The sequence below is a fragment of the Mixophyes fleayi genome, chromosome 1 (genome assembly GCF_038048845.1).
Source record: "Mixophyes fleayi isolate aMixFle1 chromosome 1, aMixFle1.hap1, whole genome shotgun sequence".
Lineage (NCBI taxonomy): Eukaryota > Metazoa > Chordata > Amphibia > Anura > Limnodynastidae > Mixophyes > Mixophyes fleayi.
The window spans coordinates 311,665,621-311,686,113 of NC_134402.1; the positions used below are offsets into that span (position 1 = coordinate 311,665,621).

General features: G+C 40.7%; 1 protein-coding gene across 3 annotated transcripts in view; it reads right to left on the reverse strand.

Annotated features, from left to right (window-relative positions):
- The window catches only part of LOC142158151 (T cell receptor alpha chain MC.7.G5-like), a 350,867-nt gene that overhangs the window by 145,539 nt on the left and 184,835 nt on the right, over window positions 1-20,493 (reverse strand). The window contains exons 1-2 of one of the 3 annotated variants that reach the window (XM_075211852.1): window positions 20,198-20,280; window positions 19,792-20,066 (exon numbers count right to left, since the gene is read on the reverse strand). The exons of the other annotated variants lie outside the window; for them this stretch is intronic. Coding sequence (XP_075067953.1) covers window positions 19,792-20,066; window positions 20,198-20,240 — 318 coding nt within the window. The 5' untranslated portion in view covers window positions 20,241-20,280. Of the gene's footprint in view, window positions 1-19,791; window positions 20,067-20,197; window positions 20,281-20,493 lie in introns of those variants that run through there. 3 annotated transcript variants of the gene reach the window in all.

The following is a 20,493-nucleotide window of genomic DNA, read 5'->3' on the forward strand; positions in this document are numbered from 1 at the left end:
TCCCCACTGTGCAAGAGTGAAATACATCCCCCCTCCTTTCCCAATGTCAAGGCTTGTGCAATACACTTCGATGGCTTTTCGCTGTTCCTTCATCCTCTGAAGCATGTACAGGGTGGAATTCCACCTAGTTAACACCTCTTGCTTAAGTTGGTGGCAGGGCAAGTTAAACTGTTCTTGGAGCTGCTGCAATCTCCTACATGCTGTGGCAGAATGCCTGAAATGCCCTGAAATTTTACGGGCCACCGAAAGCATCTCCTGCACCTCACGTTTATTTCTTAGGAAGCTTTGCACCACCAAGTTGATGGTGTGAGCAAAACAGGGAATGTTATGGAAATCACCCAGCTGTAATGCTCGCACTATATTGTTGGCGTTATCAGAAATGACATATCCTGGGGAGAGTCCAAGTGGTATAAGACATGTATCAATCACATCTCTTAGTTTTCGTAACAAATTGTCAGCTGAGTCTCCTGCCTGTGACAAATGTTACGTAGTGGTGTACATGCAGCTGCTGTTCCTGCTGGTGAAGGCCAATGACCAACCCAGTGGCCTGTCACAGTCATATAGTCTTTGGTTTGCCCACTTCCACTTGTCCACATATCTGTGGTTAAGTGGACAGTGGGCAGAATGGCATTTTTCAGCGCAATCTCTACATTTGTACACACTTTTTGGTATAGTTGTAGAATAACTTTACGGGAAAAATGGTGGCGCGATGGAATTTTGTAACGCGGACACAAAACTTCAATTAACTGTGGAAAACCAGCTGCGTTTATTGTGGATATTAGACGCAGATCTAACAATAACATAGTAGACATGGCGTCTGTGATTCGATTTGCGACTGGGTGACTGCTGTCATATTTGCTTCCCCTAGCAAATGATTGTTTCACAGTCAATTGTTGTAATGTAGGACTGCTCTTTTTCTTGCCCTTCTTCTGGGATGAAGATTCACCCCCAGCAGCAGCAACAGCAGCAGCAGTGGGACTAACGCTTTCTTCAGAGGAATCAATTATAGTGTAGAAATCATCCAGCCTTACTAAGTGGGATGCAGGGCTAACTCCGAGCGCTACTGAGGATATTGATGAGGATGGTGTTATGGGTGTATTTTGTAGCCGTCGGGATGTCGGTGACCAAAGGGTCCTAGCTGATGATGGAGTGCTTGTAATTTTTTTAGAAGAACTTTCAGCTTTTCCCAACACTTTGCCATGATCTCTGGTTCAAATGGCGTAACATGGATGAGGTTCCAAGATGGTTAAGGTCACTCCATCGACTGACAGTGGCTTGACATACACTACAAATGGCTATACAACTGTTGTCAGGATTTGGGTAGAAATTATTCCACACATAAGAAGTGGATTTTTTTGTTTTATGACCAGGCATGACAATAGCCTTTTTCTTGTCACATGCCAGAACTGCTGCCACTGGTGCAGAACTTACACAAACAGCCTCATCCTCATTAACATCCTCATTAGCGCCCTTGTCACCTACACAAATCTCCCCCTCATCCTCTTCTAATTCCAAAGTGGCATCCTCAATTGGTGTATCACCGGCTACACTCGGGCTGCTCAGGCACACATCAGCAGAAATGCTGAAAGGGCCCTTCTTCATGGGTACACTATCAGAATGGTCACGATTACACATACCACTATTGGATGGACTCTCCACAGGGATTGGTGTTATTTCTGATTCTGAGCATATATTTCCCTCTACTGCCTTACTGTCTTCTTGCAGTTCGGCTTTCACACGTAACAGTAGTTGTGCCCACTTTTGGAATTCAAAGTACTTGGTCTTGCTTGGTCACGAGTGACCATACAAGAAGAAGGCTCAGTAACATTTTTTGATCTGGCACTAGTAGAGAAAGGCGAAGGCCTCATTATTTCTTTGCCACTGCGTGTGTAGAATGGCATGTTGGCTATTTTTTTTTATCGGCAGTTAACTTTTTCTCAGTTACAGTTCTTTTTCACTTCAACACGGTAAAAAAAAAATTTGGGTGTGTTTTTTCCCCTGATTTAAAAAGACTATGTACTTTTTCATAGGCTTTACCACATGACCACTGGGAACACTACCATCAGGACTGGTGCCAGCACCTGCTTGCTGATCCTGCTCATATGTGGACTGCTTTGAATGCATTTTAATGAGCCCAAAGGACTTGTAGTGCAAAATATCAAATATATAGTGCTGCTAGATAATACTTTTGGCAGCCAGAAAAAATGTGGTTACACACTGGGGAATATGGGACACCCCAAAGCATTTGTAGTGCAAATATTCAAAAAAATGCCTCCTCTATCCTCCTCTCTTCCTGCTATAACAATTGCTAGAAGAATTTCAATAATAATTGCAAGAAAAGGGTATACAATAATTGCTCTGTCCCTGCTCTAATGCTGCCTGCGACCTAACCCTGCTCTCTCTCTCTCTCTCTGTCAAATGGAGATGGATTGCTGTGGAGGCGGGTATTTATGCATTTCAAATATCGCGAGAACCAAACTCCGAGATCCGACGACGTCACAATGACGTTTTGCCTCGATTTCAAATCCAAATGGGCGCCAGAGTACCGAGCCGATAGGTGAAGTTCGGGCGGGTTCGGTTCTCGGGGAAGCGAGCCTTCCCATTTCTAGTCCCTATGTACCTCTTCAGTGACTGTTAGGGGATGGATTTCAAATGTTCACCAAACAATTAATTTTCCAATTTCTTTGGGCAATATTATATGAGTTTTAACATATTACCATCTTTGTTACACTTGCTGGAATCTAACCTCAGCAGACTGTTCTAGTTACTGAGGTGCAGATAAATGACAGTTTCCTTTTCAAAGAAACTTCTGCAGCTATCATGTACTGTGTTCAATTCTGTACCTACGGTTCAACTCAGTCTATAATATCAGATTTTTTCCAATTTACTCTAATCTTTCACTTAGTTAAATATGCTCAATTATATTGTCTGAAATCGATTAACAAATTATATGTTGATATGGTGATATGGTGATATGGTGAAGTTTTTCTATTTGGTTTATTGAATATTGTTGGTATTTCAGCCTGGTTATTATCTTAGTGAGAGGGGAACTGATACAATAGTCTGTGTATATAAATGCTTCAACAAATATTTAGGATTTTGTCTTTACAAAATCTGGAGGATGTTTATCTCCTCAAATGTTCATATAAGTAAGTCACTCATTCCTATATAGATGACCTGTTTTTGCCACTGGATTTACTGATCTGTCACCAATGCGCTGCATTGTCATCAGCGATTATTCCCCACAGAAATTACTCATCAGTTCTGCCCTCCTAAGCTGCTGTTTTCTTCATAAAACCCTGGTCTCTTTCCTTGTCTCCAGTTACGTGCCTTTCACCGATCACTGCATTTACTTCCCCATATCTAACCAGCCTCTCACTCTCCTTTTGCAAACTCTCAACTCTCCTGACTAACATCACTCTCCTCACAGCTCCAACTGTCACGTCCCTCACTGACCAACTATCACGTCCCTCACCAACCAACTGTCACTTCCCTCACTGACCAACTATCACGTCCCTCACTGACCAACTGTCACTTCCCTCACTGACCAACTATAACATCCCTCACTGACCAACTGTCACTTTCCTCGCTGACCAAGTATCACGTCCCTCACCGACCAACTGTCACTTCCCTCACCGACCAACTGTCACGTCCCTCACCGACCAACTGTCATGTCCCTCACTGACCAACTGTCACTTTCCTCGCTGACCAAGTATCACGTCCCTCACCGACCAACTGTCACGTCCCTCACTGACCAACTATCACGTCCCTCACCAACCAACTGTCACTTCCCTCACTGACCAACTATCACGTCCCTCACTGACCAACTGTCACTTCCCTCACTGACCAACAATCACGTCCCTCACTGACCAACTGTCACTTCCCTCACTGATCAACTATCACGTCCCTCACTGACCAACTATAACGTCCCTCACTGACCAACTGTCACTTTCCTCGCTGACCAAGTATCACGTCCCTCGCCGACCAACTGTCACTTCCCTCACCGACCAACTGTCACGTCCCTCACCGACCAACTGTCATGTCCCTCACTGACCAACTGTCACTTTCCTCGCTGACCAAGTATCACGTCCCTCACCGACCAACTGTCACGTCCCTCACTGACCAACTATCACGTCCCTCACCAACCAACTGTCACTTCCCTCACTGACCAACTATCACGTCCCTCACTGACCAACTGTCACTTCCCTCACTGACCAACTATAACATCCCTCACTGACCAACTGTCACTTTCCTCGCTGACCAAGTATCACGTCCCTCACCGACCAACTGTCACTTCCCTCACCGACCAACTGTCACGTCCCTCACCGACCAACTGTCATGTCCCTCACTGACCAACTGTCACTTTCCTCGCTGACCAAGTATCACGTCCCTCACCGACCAACTGTCACGTCCCTCACTGACCAACTATCACGTCCCTCACCAACCAACTGTCACTTCCCTCACTGACCAACTATCACGTCCCTCACTGACCAACTGTCACTTCCCTCACTGACCAACAATCACGTCCCTCACTGACCAACTGTCACTTCCCTCACTGATCAACTATCACGTCCCTCACTGACCAACTATAACGTCCCTCACTGACCAACTGTCACTTTCCTCGCTGACCAAGTATCACGTCCCTCGCCGACCAACTGTCACTTCCCTCACCGACCAACTGTCACGTCCCTCACCGACCAACTGTCATGTCCCTCACCGACCAACTGTCACGTCCCTCACCGACCAACTGTCATGTCCCTCACTGACCAACTGTCACGTCCCTTACCGACCAACTGTCACGTCCCTTACCGACCAACTGTCACTTCCCCCACTGACCAACTGTTAAACTGCTTCTTTTATTTTTTTTTATTCCAAGCAGCCACAAAGGCTCTCGGGAAATGTATTTTTCTTTTTTTTCTTTTACTAAAGCACAGCGCAATCACAATCTGCAACAGCGGCACAACTAACTCTTGGGGGCATTACATCACTATAGTAAGAAAATAAAATCAAATTGTATATTGATGTTTATCTGTTGCATATGGTTATTATCTTTGTAGAACAAGATAAGTTAATGTGACAGGAGCAGTATGAGACACACACAGAGTTATGTGACAGGTGAGCTGTGCAGTTTATTCACTGTGTCACTCACTGCACAGAAATACACGCCAGAGTCAGTCAAATCAACTTGCTCTTTCTTCAGGTGGAAGGATGATTTGCTTTTATCATGTTCAGCTGAAAATCCTTTGTAATCTTTCTGTGTCAGGTAATGTATCAATAGTACAAGAGCTTTACCAGGATACTGCACATACCAAGCAGGAGCAGGAGAACCAGAAATTTTATATGTACATTCCAATAATACAGAATCTCCTGGGAGGACAGTCTGAGGTGCTGATGTTTGGTTTACGGATTGAGCATTATTTCTCCCTGCAAATAAAGTACCAGCATTAAAAATTTGGCCAACAATTCATAATACGTATATATTGTTACTGATCCAACATTTAGATACACTGTAGTTAGCACCCTTTTAAATATTTAAGGAATTTGTTTACCTATTAGAAGAGCCCAGGAGAGAACAAATGTTATAGAATACATGATGTGTTCTATAGTGTTCTACAAACAGTATGCCAGTATATGGGGCTAGAAGTGCTTATACTGATGTAGACGTCTGTCTTATGTCATGTGATCTGCCCCACTTCCTGAAAAACAAAAGTTCTCATGAGTTGACACACATTTAATACTTCACTTTTTCATTGTGCTTTAAAGAGAGAATTAGTTTCAAACTGATTTGCTAAATGTCAGAACAGAAATGGATGATTTAATAAAAGGGAAAAGGAATAAAGTAGTATAGAATAGAATAGGCTTTGGAAGAGATTCTATCTCAGCTCCCGGTTCTCCTAGAAAGACAGGAGACCCCTCACTTAAAGGTCAAAATAATTCTAATATCTCATGATTTAATCAGAGATAAAAACACTAGCCTAAAAACTAGTGGGATCCATGCATGGTCTCCAAATAAAACTAACATTAACTCCGGACCTAAGCCAAGCTAAATTCAAACTGTGAAAATAGCTCAAAATGTAAAATTATCCTAACAGAGTTAAGATCCTGGGCTGTATTAACCACTGCACAGCTGATGTAGGGGTCTATAGCTGTGGCATGGACACAATACCAGGTTTTGGCATGTGATAAGTGGATGCTGTTGTATAATACTGGACAACAGTTTTTTATGGGCATGTCTAGCCTGAACTCGGCAGCTCTTGGATAAATGTACATCTGGTATTAACTGGGTGCCTATAGCATAATAGAGAATATGGGCATATATTGTATAATGAATTAACAGGCCTAGAGTAATACTTTATATTGACTCTTCCCTCTCCTTCTTCCCCACATTCAATCTCTTGCCCGATCCTGACGTTTCCAGCTCTGCAACTTCGCTCGTATCAGACCCTTCCTCTCCCAGGATGTCACCAAATCTCTTGTCCACTCACTGATCATTTCTTGTCTTGACTATTGCAACCTTCTCCTTACTGGCCTCCCCCGCTCCCATCTTACACCTCTTCAATCTATACTTAATGCTGCAGCTGGACTTATCTTCCTCTCTCACCGTTTCACATCAGTCGCCCTCTCTGCCAAACCTTACACTGGCTTCCCTACAGAATAGTCTTCAAATTCCTCACCCTCACGTACAAGGCAATCTTCAACTCCACTACTCCCTACGTCTCTAACCTCATCTCCATACATACTCCCTCCTGCCCTCTCCGGTCAGCCAATGACCATCTCCTTTCCTCCCCTCTAGTAACCACATCTCACTCCTGAATACAAGATTTCTTTCATCCAGCTCCCACCACTGGAACAATTCCCCTCACTCTAACAGACTATCCCCTAGATTGTGTAGCTTCAAATGGTCATTGAAAACCCACCTCTACATAAAAACCTACCAGTCCTCCATTTTACCATGTAGTATACCTCCCCCTCTTCCATCCTCCATCACTCCTACTATTGTTTCTTGCCTTCATATCCCCTTACACTGGCTCACCCCATTTGTCAACCATTTGTCTGCCCCTTTCCCTTTAGGATGTACGTTCTAGTGAGCACAGCCCTCTTCCCTCCTGTTCTCAATACCTAGAACTTTTGCTCACCAGCTACACTGTGCACCTCCTCCTTAGGCTCTCTGCCCCATGACTCCAGTCCTCCATTGTCTTTGCACATCTTTTAGTGGCTCTAAACCTGTTAGTTCCACCTACTGTAATGGGCACAGATTTCAGCTTACGTTTAATATAACCCTTGCACCCCATTCTCCATCCAGGCTGCCAGAAGCTGTGTTGAGAGTTGTAGTGTTAATTGTATTGTATTGTACTATTATACCATGCACTGACTTGTTATTTGCCCTCTTTATGGCACTGTGGACCACATGTAGTGTCCTATAAATAAAGGTTGATAATAATAATAATAATAATAATAATAATAATAATACATGGTATATGGATATATTGTACATTTTAGGTCTATATACCATTAGTTATTTCTATACTGTTAAATTATACCAGAAACTAGTACTAATATATATGAACACTACATATATTGTTTTTTTGTTGATACTGGCTGCTATTATATCGACACTACTAATGTATGATCAGTGGCTACAGATATAATATAACCAATGAACTGCTACAGCCAGTCCACTGAAAAAGAGCTTTAGGACTGTCAAACGCTATATACACTTTACTAATTTTCAAAACTGTTCAGCATTCGGCCAGTACATTTTGCATGTTTTACCCGAAAATGTGGTCTTAAGTGTTGTGAGTCTTACCACAACCACACCACACAACAGAAAGAATTGTCACGCCAGCTTTATTCATGGACTATCATTTCTGCAAAATTAATTTATAAATACAATGCAGGATGGAAAAGTAAGAGAAGAAACGCCAAGATTGTATCACAGGACATAACAATTCTGTAAAATGACCTGTTCTACCATAAAACTAATTGTACATAATTCACACAGCTTTGCTTATGTCTAATTCTACTAGAAAGTGTAATATAGATAGTGTTTACAGGTAGTCTAGGGGTTATAATTGCAATTGACCCTTGTACATTTAACTCCTACAATAGTGATTGTTGGATCCTTAATATGGCTGTTTGTTAGACTATTTTAATGGCATTTTAATAAAAATCCAGCTAATAAAATATAAATAAATAACAAGGAAGTTATACGAAGTTATATAATTTCAACTTTCCTGACTCTTGGAAAAAGAGAAACAAGATTAGTTTATTTTCATTAATACAAATGATTTCACTAAGTTACTGATTGTTGCAATTAGCTCTGTGGCTAATTGCAAATCTAAATCTCTCCCAAAGTAAACATTAAAATAATGTTTTGCAGGTGTGTGACAGCTGCCTGTGTTACCTCACAGAGAAGGAACTTTTATAGTATTCCTAATATTGTTCCCAGTAACACTGTTAGTTTTGGGTTTATTGTCACTACTAGATATATTCCCTAAATTTGAGAACCCTTCACTTTATGGCCATCACCCTAAAAGACATAATTTATTAAATTTGATGTATATTAATAAATTATAATCTCATTCATTATCACTGTGTTGGAATTATACTATTTAAAGTTTGGCCAATCTCAGCGCTGTTCTATTTTCTATCCAAATACACTAAGTCTAGGTCATGCTTTTGTTTAGAACTTGTATGATGCTGCCACCATGTGTTATCAAGGAGATACTGCATTATCTAAAGTTGTGCATAGGTGGGAAGATTATATGGTGATTAATGATTCTCATAGGTTTAATCACCCACTTTTCTGGTCTCTGCGAAAGCTGTTGTGAGGCGTTTCAGTATTACTGATGTTGCTTGTCAATTGCAAATAATAATTGATGCAAGCAGCTTATTTAGCTACTCCATCTAGACAGAACAGAATAATATACTGAATTATTAAAGTTAAACTAGAGTCCTATATAGCAGATGAAGAAAGAAAGAATATCAGCTTCTGAAGTGCAATATTTCTTGTAAGGGTTATAACTGTTATAAAGATGTAATAACTTGAAACAAAAACAAGGTAAGCGCTCATCAAAAATGCAGCTCCTATAAAAAATAGCAATATATATAGTGGAAGGGCGCAATGAAACAATGAAAAAATAGACAGTACAACGATGAATGTTTAGAGCTCTTTTAGAGATAGTGTAAAATAATATTATCGGATCGGCGTCACAGATGGAAATATAAAAACTGATTCTTACCCTAGAAATCCTTATTAATAGCGGCAATCCTCAGATAGTGACAATAGATACCATCCAAGTAAACGATATGGATGATAAGTCCGCTGTAGGAAGAATCTCCAGACTCTTCCTGAAAAAAGCAAAATAAAATACAACATGTCTAAAGATGAAATATCAGCTGTTAAACAACTGAAGGATGATAAAGATATTATTATCAAACCAGCTGATAAGGGTGGGGGCATTGTCATCATGGATAAAGATAAATATGTAAAGGAACTGGAAAGATTAATTTCGGATACTGATACCTACCAACCATTACTTAAAGATCCCACCACTCAGTATCAACAAAAATTGTTTAATTTGTTGGAAGAAGGCCTTAATTTGGGTATTCTCTCTAAAAAAGAGTTAGACTACCTCAATATTGAAAATCCTAAAATTCCAGTGATTTATCATTTGGCAAAGATCCACAAAGACCTGTGCAATCCCCCAGGTCGACCGATTATTTCGGGAATCAATAAAGATGTAATTAACAATAAAATTGTTACGTTTCTCCTAACTTTATTATGGCTAACAAAAGCTATATACATATATATATATATATATATATATATATATATATATATATATATGTATATATCATACTTGCCAACTTTTATCTTTTTATCTCTGGGAGATAGAGGAAGGAAGGAAAGGGGGTGGGTCGCAGTTAATTGTATCAAAATGATGCAATTTCCTGCGAATTACGCAATAGAGGCTCATATCCTGCCCACTTTGCTAGGAAATGGGCAGGATGCGGGAGAATTGCCTGCTCTTGCAGGAGTCTGGGAGACCTACCTGGAATTTAGGAGTCTCCTGGACATTCTGGGAGAGTTGGCAAGTATGGTATATATTTACCAAAAAACTAAAGGAAACAAAGTACTTCTACAAATCAGTAAAGATGTGGTCCCATGTATTTGAGTCGCAGATAAGACTAACAAAAATTTAATTTCCATTTCCAGGATCGGCAATTACATCCAACCAATTGCAAACATACAGACATGATCATCACATGTCAATTGATACAGTCACTATGAGAATACAATGAATTTTAGAGTCAGTTTGGGGAAATACAGGTGTAATTTTTAATTGTGTTTTATCATAGTTTAGGCATTGTATTCCAAATTACAGAGAACAAAATTTAGAGTCCCAAGCACTAGATCCTGCGTACATGTTGTTTATGTGAATATGTTGTTAAGCATGTGTGCAATACCTCCACCCAAATCTTTCTGGAGGTTCTCAGGGCAGTAGTATTTATCATATAAGAAATTTTACACATGAGCACAATGCTAACGGATAATAAACCTCTCATCTCCTTCACTGCGGTAGCGCTGGCACACTTAAGATACCTGGGCCATGTGTTTTTATGAAAATTGAAAATTGAGGCAGTTATTGGCAATAAAGTACACAGTCCCTGGGCCACCGTTGAGAAGTAGCCTCTCATATAAAACATGCAATGCAGGCTGTGCAGGTATTTTTCTAAGAATAAAGTTGACATGGCTGAAGTAGTAGGCCTATAAATAAATGTTATAGGTAGTACCCTGGTTGGATAAGAACCCATGTCCCCAGTGATGTGAGACAGTGATGGTAAGCACTGTGACACTTACTGTGCTTGACAATATTTAACTATTAAACTATCAGATTCTAGATTTGATATGATTTTTTAAAACTCATTGGAATAAAAAAATTACCCAATGAACATCTTTAGTTTTGGCACTGTCACTCTGGCATTTCCTTGCCAGAGTGACTACTTTTCAGTTATAGATATTGCAGAGATTGACATACTGCTCTGGTGGTGTTAGAGTATACAATAAATTAATATAATGGGCATAATGTATTGTACATGAAATAGCTCTGAAGAAATGCCCAGAAACGGGGCTTAAGCCAATGAAGGCAATTACTTGCAATTCAAGTCTGAATGCAAATGACATGACTGCCTATGACTTGAGAGGTGGAGCAGTGGAGGGAAGGGGCAAACTAAGTAGTCCACGTACAGTAGGGGCATTCCAATTCAGATGTGGCTGATTCGAGTCGTCCTGGATTTTACGTGAGTACGCTTGGTTTTAGCCGTATCATATGCATCCACTACAGGACAAGTGTAAATGCCAACTGATAGTGATGACTGATACGTCATAGTCTTTGCTTTAAAAGTTACGCATATTTGTGCCACTCGCTTTTCAAACTGTATGCAACTAAGATAGACTATATAAACGCATTGTTTGTTTATTGTGCATTGAAAGCATCTTTATTTATGTCATTAATGTAAAAAATAAATAGAAACTTATATATTTGAAATGTAATATTTGTATAAATGATTATACTAATAACCAGGCCCACTTCTACCATTATGCAACTTTAGGGAGCTGCCAAGGGCGCCGGGACTTGGGTGGTATTACTGAGGTGGCTGCCAGGTATTTCACTGAAGATTTCATCTAACTTTATGACTTCAAAAACCGCTGATTTATGGAGGTGGGCCCGGAATAAACAAATTAACAGGCTTCCCATAATTAAAGTCTTAAAATAGCCCTCTGCTGTATTTTGTCCATTATTATGTAACTTCGGTGTCAATGCAGTAGCTGGAGGAGGTTAAGTAAACTACAGAGGCTGCTGGGGAGCCAGAAGAAGGGAGTGGACACACAGCTCTTGTGAAGGAGCGTGGGGGCAACAAAGGAGAAGGAGGTCTAAGAAGTGTGTACACGGAGAAACAAGCTTGCTGGGAAAAACAATAAAGGAGAGAGGTGGAGAGGGCAAGTTGGATTGGAGGGGACAAGAGAGAGGTCCCAGGCACCATAGTAGTGGAACTTAGTGTGTGAGAGAAGACTGGTCAGGAGGAGAAGAGGACACAGGCAGCGGAGAAATGCTGAAGATTAAAGGAATCAGCACCTACATCAGTGACCAGAATATTGAGTGGTCGGGGGAAAGCACCTATTTGAGTCATCAGCACTAAGTCAGGAACTTAATGACCAGAGAGAGAATATCAGTGTAAGAGGAGAAGAAGGGAGCACAAAACTGTACCAGTCCTCCTAGGTGAACTATCAGATTAGAACCACAGTTGAACTAAGAAGGAGAGAGGGAGCCCCACTGCATACTTCAGAGCATTGGCAACCCTTTGTCAATTACATACCAGAGTGCGGGGAACTCTTTACAAGTAACAATACTGCCCATAGACTGTGACAGCTACTGAGAAGGGCCTTGTTATACTCTAAGAAAGACTGGAGGAGAGGACCTTAAAGATCAAATATCTGTGCTGGTTGGAGGGAAATATGTCTATTAATAAAAGTTAATACTATGAAATTAAATGATTGGGCAGTTTGGGGGTCTATTTTGAAATGAGAATGATATGAATATAAGATTGGGGCTGGTTGCAGGGATGGAGGTCTAATTAATAAACATGTGTGCTGTTGATTGAGTGTCGGAGCTGATTAGGGGGAGGGAGGTCAAAATTAATCACTCATTGCACCTGTGTGGCACCTGTGTATGAGAAGATGCAAAGTATTTTGTGTGATAATGTCTGTCATGTGTGCAGCAAAGCTGTCTTGTTCCTCTAAGCAGACAGGACTGCCTGTTGCCATGGGAACATAGGGTGAAGCAGAGGTCAGCCCTTGCAGTGAGTCTGAGGTGGGAGGGGAAACAGGAAGTTAGGAGGGTGTTGGCAGCCTGAGGTGTGTGTAACAGCAGCAAGTGAAGGAGAGAGGTCTAAGAACAGAGTATGCTGGAAAGACAGAGTGTGCCCGCTGACTCAGAGTCTTCAGAATTATAAACGAAGCTACTGAGTGTAATGTGACACAGGAGAGTTTTGCAGTTGGATTCCTGCAGAGAATCAGCTTTCAAGCAGCCTGAGGGAGATTACACAGCAAAGCGAGCCTATGTGCAGGAGACCCGCTATTAGCGAATTGCGTGTTAGCAGAGAGGGACAGCTAGCAAGATCAGAGAGTCTGTCATCTTCACCCAGAGGAAGAGAGATATGTAATAACACACCAAACACTTTGACATAATTATTGCTGCATTAAGAAAAGTTAGACATTCTAACATTGATCTTTACATATGTTAGAGACTGAGTTACCTGCCAGAGATACAAACATTCAACGTATCAGAGATCTAATGCAAGCTACATCTAAAGATACCCAAGTTAAGTAGCCCAGGTTACCAACATTAATACAAGTGCATCAACATTAATTTGTTAATCTCATAATCTGTTTAATATTGCCAGGACTGTGAATAATTATTGTTGATTTATATATTTGACACTGTGCATGAGTGAGTGGTTGGAGAGTTTGGGCGCCAGTGAATGCACGTGTGGTGGCAATCTTGTTTGTTCTTTATTACTATTCACTGTACTGTTTGATACCTTTGATTATTATCTTACCTATTGTCCCACTTATTCAGAATCTCCCCCTATTTAAATCTGCCTTACCCATTTAATTTCCCCAAAATAAACACCCAGTTTATTGTTCGTAACCACAATGTGCGATCCATTTTTATTCAGAGGGTTAGTGTGGTCAGGTACAAGGGGCTTGGTGGACTCCTCATCTCACCATACTGTGTAGAAGACTTGGGTGGAGGCACTGAAGAGTGAGAGGCAACATTTCAGAAGCCCTTTCAGGGTGCTACATTTAATGTTTCATTTTATTTTCCTAGCATAACTTGACATTAGTTCAGAACATTTTCAGCAATGTTTCAAAAGTGTTAATGTATTATAAAATATATAATACAATGTATATAAAGCAGAATATATGATTTGTAATTAGTTCATTATTGTTTTGTTCTTTCCATCATATTAATTTATGTTCTGTCTTTCAGGATTTCTAATTAAAATACCTATTTAAAAATACAGACATTGAACAGGTTCCTAAGGATAACATTGATTTTTTTACATGTGCTCTTATTATTTTTGGGAATTATATTAGCAATAAATATGTATCCGTCAAAATGGCAGATTTTTTGAAGTGGTAAACAAATTTTATGTGAATTAGAGTTGAGAGCAAATTAGGTTAAATATTTTTATGTGGGTAAATGATACATATACATTCTTATAATTTGTGCAGCATTTTACCATGAACCTCACACAGAATCATGTAACATGTAAGATTTATGTTATGTATCCTAGAATATTAACATTTTTCACCATTATGGGGCTCTTACTGCCTAGCCTCCTCCTCATGTACAGTCTCCACTTCCAGCACATTCTTTTCTGCCTGGGCTACCTCTGTTTCCTCAGCCGCCTTCTTCTCCATTGGCTCCTGCAGCTGCTCCAGCTCCTCCCCCAGCACCTCCAACAGCTCCTGCGCTTCCAAGGCACATGCCAACTGCTCTATATAACATAATGAATATGTTATTATTTCATGTCATATGTTTTACTGTCATTATATTCTGTATGTGTATTGTGTTATAGAACATGTACATTTTGTGTAAAAAAGTTTGTGTAATGTATTTTTCATATGCCAAAATTATTTGTTTATATATACAAATAATTTTACATAAATATAAAACCTATGTTTTTTAAATGATACACATCTGAAAATAGGATAACAGAGGGCAGAAATTGGGTCGAGTGAATATAAGAGCTCGGGTTGTATAAGATAAATTAAAATTGAGCCCTGCAAGAGTTAATATTACAGGGTTTTTGTTATGGTTTACCAGCCATTCGGTAAGGGTGTTTGGGGATGACCTGAGCTGCAGAGGTATTATAAGGTGAGGATTAGGTTAGTTTCACTCTTTTTCCTCTGGAAAATTCCCTGCCCCCCCAGGCTGTTATTTAATTGAGCTGATTGCATTGTTGCTTGCTCTGCATTTTTCTTCCTAAAGGGTCTTGGTGGCAGAACAGCATGCCAATCAGCAGCCGTAATTACACATTCAGCTGGCGGTTGGGCACTTTTCCTTAATAGGGAGGTTCATTTAGTAACACTCCACTTCGGGGAGTTATGGGACACAGCCTTTTCAGGCGGGCCTTAGCTATTGAGTCAAAACAGGTTAGAGTTGGGCTCCACCACCTAGAAGTGTCCGAATACATTCGGGTTGTCATTATTCTGGCGTGTGGATTGATTGATAGCCGACTGGTTATGCTTTTAAGTTGCCACTACTTTATTTATTTTCAATAAAATGTGTAACCTTTCTTTCAGAAAAAAGTGTCAGATGCCTTTATTTATTAGCTAATGTCACGAGCGCCCATCCTGTCCCAGGTACTGCAATCTAAACAGCTGGCCGTGACTGGCGTCACCATAGTCACTTAGCAATGAATACACCTTTTCTGACCCCACAAAGGATTTATTATGGTGTCCTTACGTTCACCAAAACCAGTTATTAATGTGTCACACTTAAATCACATACACATGTAGCATGAGCCTTCCTGGTCTTCATAAATTCACAAAGAATCACAGAGAACACACTAGATTAAATGTATTTAATCTGAAAAATGTTTCTAAGGTTTAGTTACAAAAAGATAATAACCAGACATACAATAAGTTGCACAAATGAGTTTCAGAAATAAAATAGGACATAAAACCAGAGTCACTACTTACTAGTTAAGACTTGGTGTGTGTGAGGAAACACAATTGAGAAAGATAAGACATTTCAATCTTAATAGATCCCGCCATAAAAATGCACAATGTAATGTTTAAAGCGAAAGATTTTAAACTTTTTTCCACATTGTTTTCACCCCCCCTTTGAAGTTAAGCTGTCAATAAGGACAGATTGATCTCCCAAATGTCACAGGGCTTTCGAAGTAAGCTAGGGATGTCCCGAGATCATGAATGTTATCAGGGCCTGAGTTCTCACCTCTGCTCATTCGGCTTGGCTGGTCAGGTCCACATTCTCTGCATACCAAAAAACTCTTCAGAGATTTTTATCTATCTCTTTCTGGCTAATTTCAAAAGATTATTGACACTTGGATAGGTTCATACTCATGTCATTTAGCAAAGCACTCATTGCATTACAAGGTTACATACAATATATATTGTTATACCTGATTATTAAGGGAAAATAACAATAATACATAATCGTCACACCTCCACCTAAACCTAGGGCACGGAGAGGAGAACTGTGACCTATCACTGTCTCTCCTGCCCATTCACAACTTTTGCCCCTTGGCGTGAGAGGCCATCTGCGTTTCCATGTTCTGCGCCCTTCCGGTGCTGAATGGTGAAGTTTTATTGCTGCAAAATTAAGCTCCATCTTAACAGCTTTCCATTATACCCAGAAACTCTATTCAGCCATCTTAGAGGTTTATGGTCTGTAATATTGGTGAAATCCCATCCATACAGGTTGGGCTATAGCTTTTGAAGTGTCCATGCAATGACTAGGCACTCTCGTTCAATAGTAGCATAAGCCACCTCTCGGGGGAGAAATTTGCTACTTAGGAAAATGATAGGGTGCTCCTTCCACTGCACTGTCACCTGGCTAAGGACAGCTCCTAGTCCACAGTTAGACGCGTTGGTCTGTGCTATAAATCTCCATTTGAAATCTATGGACTGTAGCACAGGGGATTGGGGCCAGAGCAGATTTCAGAGCTGTAAATGCATTCTCACAATCCTCTGTCCAATTAACCCCCTGTGGTAATTTATTTTTTGTTAAGTCAGTCAGAGGTTTGGTTTGGGTGCTATAATGGGGCACGAACTTTCAATAATACCCAGCTGTACCTAAGAAAGACATGACCTGCTTCTTCATGGTAGGGGTCGGGCACGCAGTGATAGCCTCTACCTTGCCTGGCTCTGGGTGGAAGGTACCTCCCCCGTACACAGTGCCCCAAGTACTGCACTTCACTCATGCCAAGCTGGCACTTCTCTGACTTGATAGTTAGACATGCCTCAGTAATTAGGCCTAACACACTATTCAGATGGATCAGGTGTTCCTCCGAGGTCTGGCTGAACACCGTAATGCCATCCAGGTAGGTAACTGCATGTCCCTCCTGGCCCTCTAGCAGGTCATTGACCAGTCGCTGGAGGGACGCAGGGGCATTTTTCATTCCAAAGGGTATGACCAAACACTCAAACAGCCCAAATGAGGTGATAAATGTGGACCGTTCACTTGCCTCGGGTGACAATGGGATCTTCCAGCTCCCTCTACTGAGATCCATGATAGTGATGTAGCATGCCTGAGCAAGCTGATCTAGTAGTTCATCTATCCTAGGCATAGGATAAGGATCCAACCCTATGGCGTCATTCAACCTCTTATAGTCTACCCAGAATTGGGTGCCCCCACATTTCTTTAGGACCAGTATCACTGGGGCAGCCCAAGAACTGTGAGACTTTTAAATTACCCCTAGCTGCAACATCTCGTCTATTTCCATTTTCATTGCTTCTAATACTTCTAGGGAAGTACGATATGCTGGCTGTCTGAGGGGGATCTGGTTGCCTGTGTTTACATGATGTGTGACCAAGTGTGTTATTCCAGGTTTCCCTGTAAAATGGAACTGATAGGGCATTAGCATGTCAGCTAGCTGCTCTAGCTGAGAGTCAAACAGCGCTTCACTGCAGTGGGCGTCTGCTAGGGACCCCGCCCCTTTGGCAGCAGCTGCTAAATCTACCAAGGGGCCAGACTCCTGATCACTCTCAGTTAAGCTACACACAGCTAATACACAAGCTTCCATGTCATGATAAGCTTTGAGCATGTTGATGTGATATACCTTCTGTCCCCTTTGGCCCTCATCTTTTGCCACTACATAATTGACATAGGGTGTTGTACTATGGTGTAGGGGTCCTCTCAGGCAGCCTGCAACTTGTTCTGCTGCATAGGGATAAGAACTAGAACCTATTCCCCCGCCTCAAATATGTGTTATCTCGCATTGCAGTCATACCACAGCTTCTGTTTCGCCTGTGCAGCTTTCAGGTTGCTCTGTCCCATCTCCATTAAGGTCAGCAATTTTTCCCTGAACTGCACTACATAGTGTACCACTGACAATTCTGGGGTGATCAATTTCCATTCCCGCTCCAATGGGCTGCACTCCCGGCGCCCATACAGGAGTTCAAAGGGTGAAAAGCCAGTGGATTCCTGCGGTACCTCGCGGTATGCAAAGGGGAGTTGCGGCAAGAACCTCTCCTAGCCTCATCCCTGCGACTCCGCAAAAGTCCTAAGTATTTGTTTTAGGGTGCTATTAAGGCGTTCGCACAGCCTGTTGGCCTGTGGATAAGTATTTACAGTAGAAGTAGCAGAAATATTAGTAAACAAGTTGTCAGAATAGAATACTAAAATATCTTAAAGCGGTGCTAGTTATGCCATTAACAAAATTATGAAATCCATCCCTATTAACAGGAGTAGTTCCACAGTATCGGGAAATATCAAGTGTAGACCAACAAAAGTGGAAGCAGAAAAGGCTGGCAACTACAGACCGGTGAGCCTGACATCAATAATGATGAAATTGATGGAAATACTGCTGATAGAAAGATTTGTAGAAAATCTCTAATAAAGCAGCTTACAAGATCAAAAGCTGCATGGATATATTGGGAAAGATCATGTAAAATAAATTGGATTTCTTTTTTTTTTGTGGAGCTGTAGATGAAGCTTGTCTAGATGTCAGGAATGCTAGTTACACACTGCAAAAACTTTCGACCAATTTTTTATCTCTGAAACGAAATATTCAGTCTCAGAATGAACAGGCAAATTATTCCACCTACAGCACTCTCTGCATTTAATGGAAAGAAATTAACTTTGACTTTTCCACAATGTCATTATAAATTTTGTTAGCTTCTGTAACTCTGAAACAGAAAATTCAGTTCAGAACAAACAGAACAATTAATTCACCTACAGCACTCTCTGCAGTTAGCAACATAGACACAGTGACAGATTCCTACTCTCTCTCTCTTGGCCGGCAGTCGTGTGAGTGCATACACACGACAGGATCATAAGGCAGTTGGAATGAGATTTTTAAACAGAACAAGCGATCCAATGAAACAACGGTTGGTACTTTAGGACGACTGTCGCAAGTATCATCATCAACATTTATTTATATAGCGCCAGCAAATTCCGTAGCGCTTTACAGAGTGTGCACAATTGGGTGATTAAGTCATAGGTTTGCTATGGGCCTTATACGTAGCTGGTGGCAGTTGCTGAGAGGTGTGAAGCGTGCGTCTGTGTTGAGAAAAGGAACCAAACAATATTGGGCCAAATGGTTGTTATCAGGTGTTTGGCCTGAAAATTGGCTGAAAAATATCTAGTGATTATCTAGCCTAAGGCCTTTGACAATGTCTCACATCAAATACTAATAAACAAATTGGATTCAAAGGTAATTAAGTGGATACAAAATTGGCTAACAGATATAGCTGTTGCTGCTTATCTGTAAGGTGTGATTAGTAGACAGAGAGTTCTAGTAGTAAATGGTATACACTGAAAAAAAAGGGAGAGGTTACTATACCCATAGAGCGCACTAAGGATCTGTGCTTGGACCAGTCCTCTTTAATAATCTTATTGGTGACATTATTACATATAGAATCATTATTATACCTTTATAGAACAGGATAAACTAATGTGACAGGAGCAGTATGAGACACACAGTGAGTTATGTGACAGGTGAGATGTGGATTTTATTCACTGTGTCTCTCACTGCACAGAAATACACGCCAGAGTCAGTCAGTTCAACTTGCTCTTTCTTCAGGTGGAAGGATGTTTTGCTTTTATCATGTTCAGCTGAAAATCCTTTGTGATCTTTCTGTGTCAGGTAATGTATCAGTAATACAGGAGCTTCACCAGGGTACTGTACATACCAAAAAAGCTCAGGTGAGCCAGAAACTTTATATGTACATTCCAAATATACAGAATCTCCTGGGAGGACAGTCAGAGGTGCTGATGTTTGGTTTATGGATTGTGCATTATTTCCCCCTACAAATAAAGATTTAACATTATTAATTCATCCACCAATATATAATATATAATATGTATATATTTTCATTGATTCCTCATCCACATTTATACAGCGCAGTCTGCATCCATTTAAATATTTTGTCATTTACCTATTAGCAGAGCCCAGGTAAGAATAAATGTAACAGAATACATGATGCGTTATGTACTGTTCTACAAACAGTATGCCAGGTTATGAGCTACAAGTGCTTATGTAAATGTAGACGAGGTTTGCCTTGTGTCATGTGATCTGTACCACATCCTGAAAAAGAAATGTTCTTAATGAGTTGACACACATTTTATACTTCACCATTTTATTGTGCTTTTAAAGTTCCTTTCAAACTGATTTGAAAATCCAGGATTTCTCCTGCCATAACTCACTTAGCGTTTGTCTTTGCAGTTCCCATAG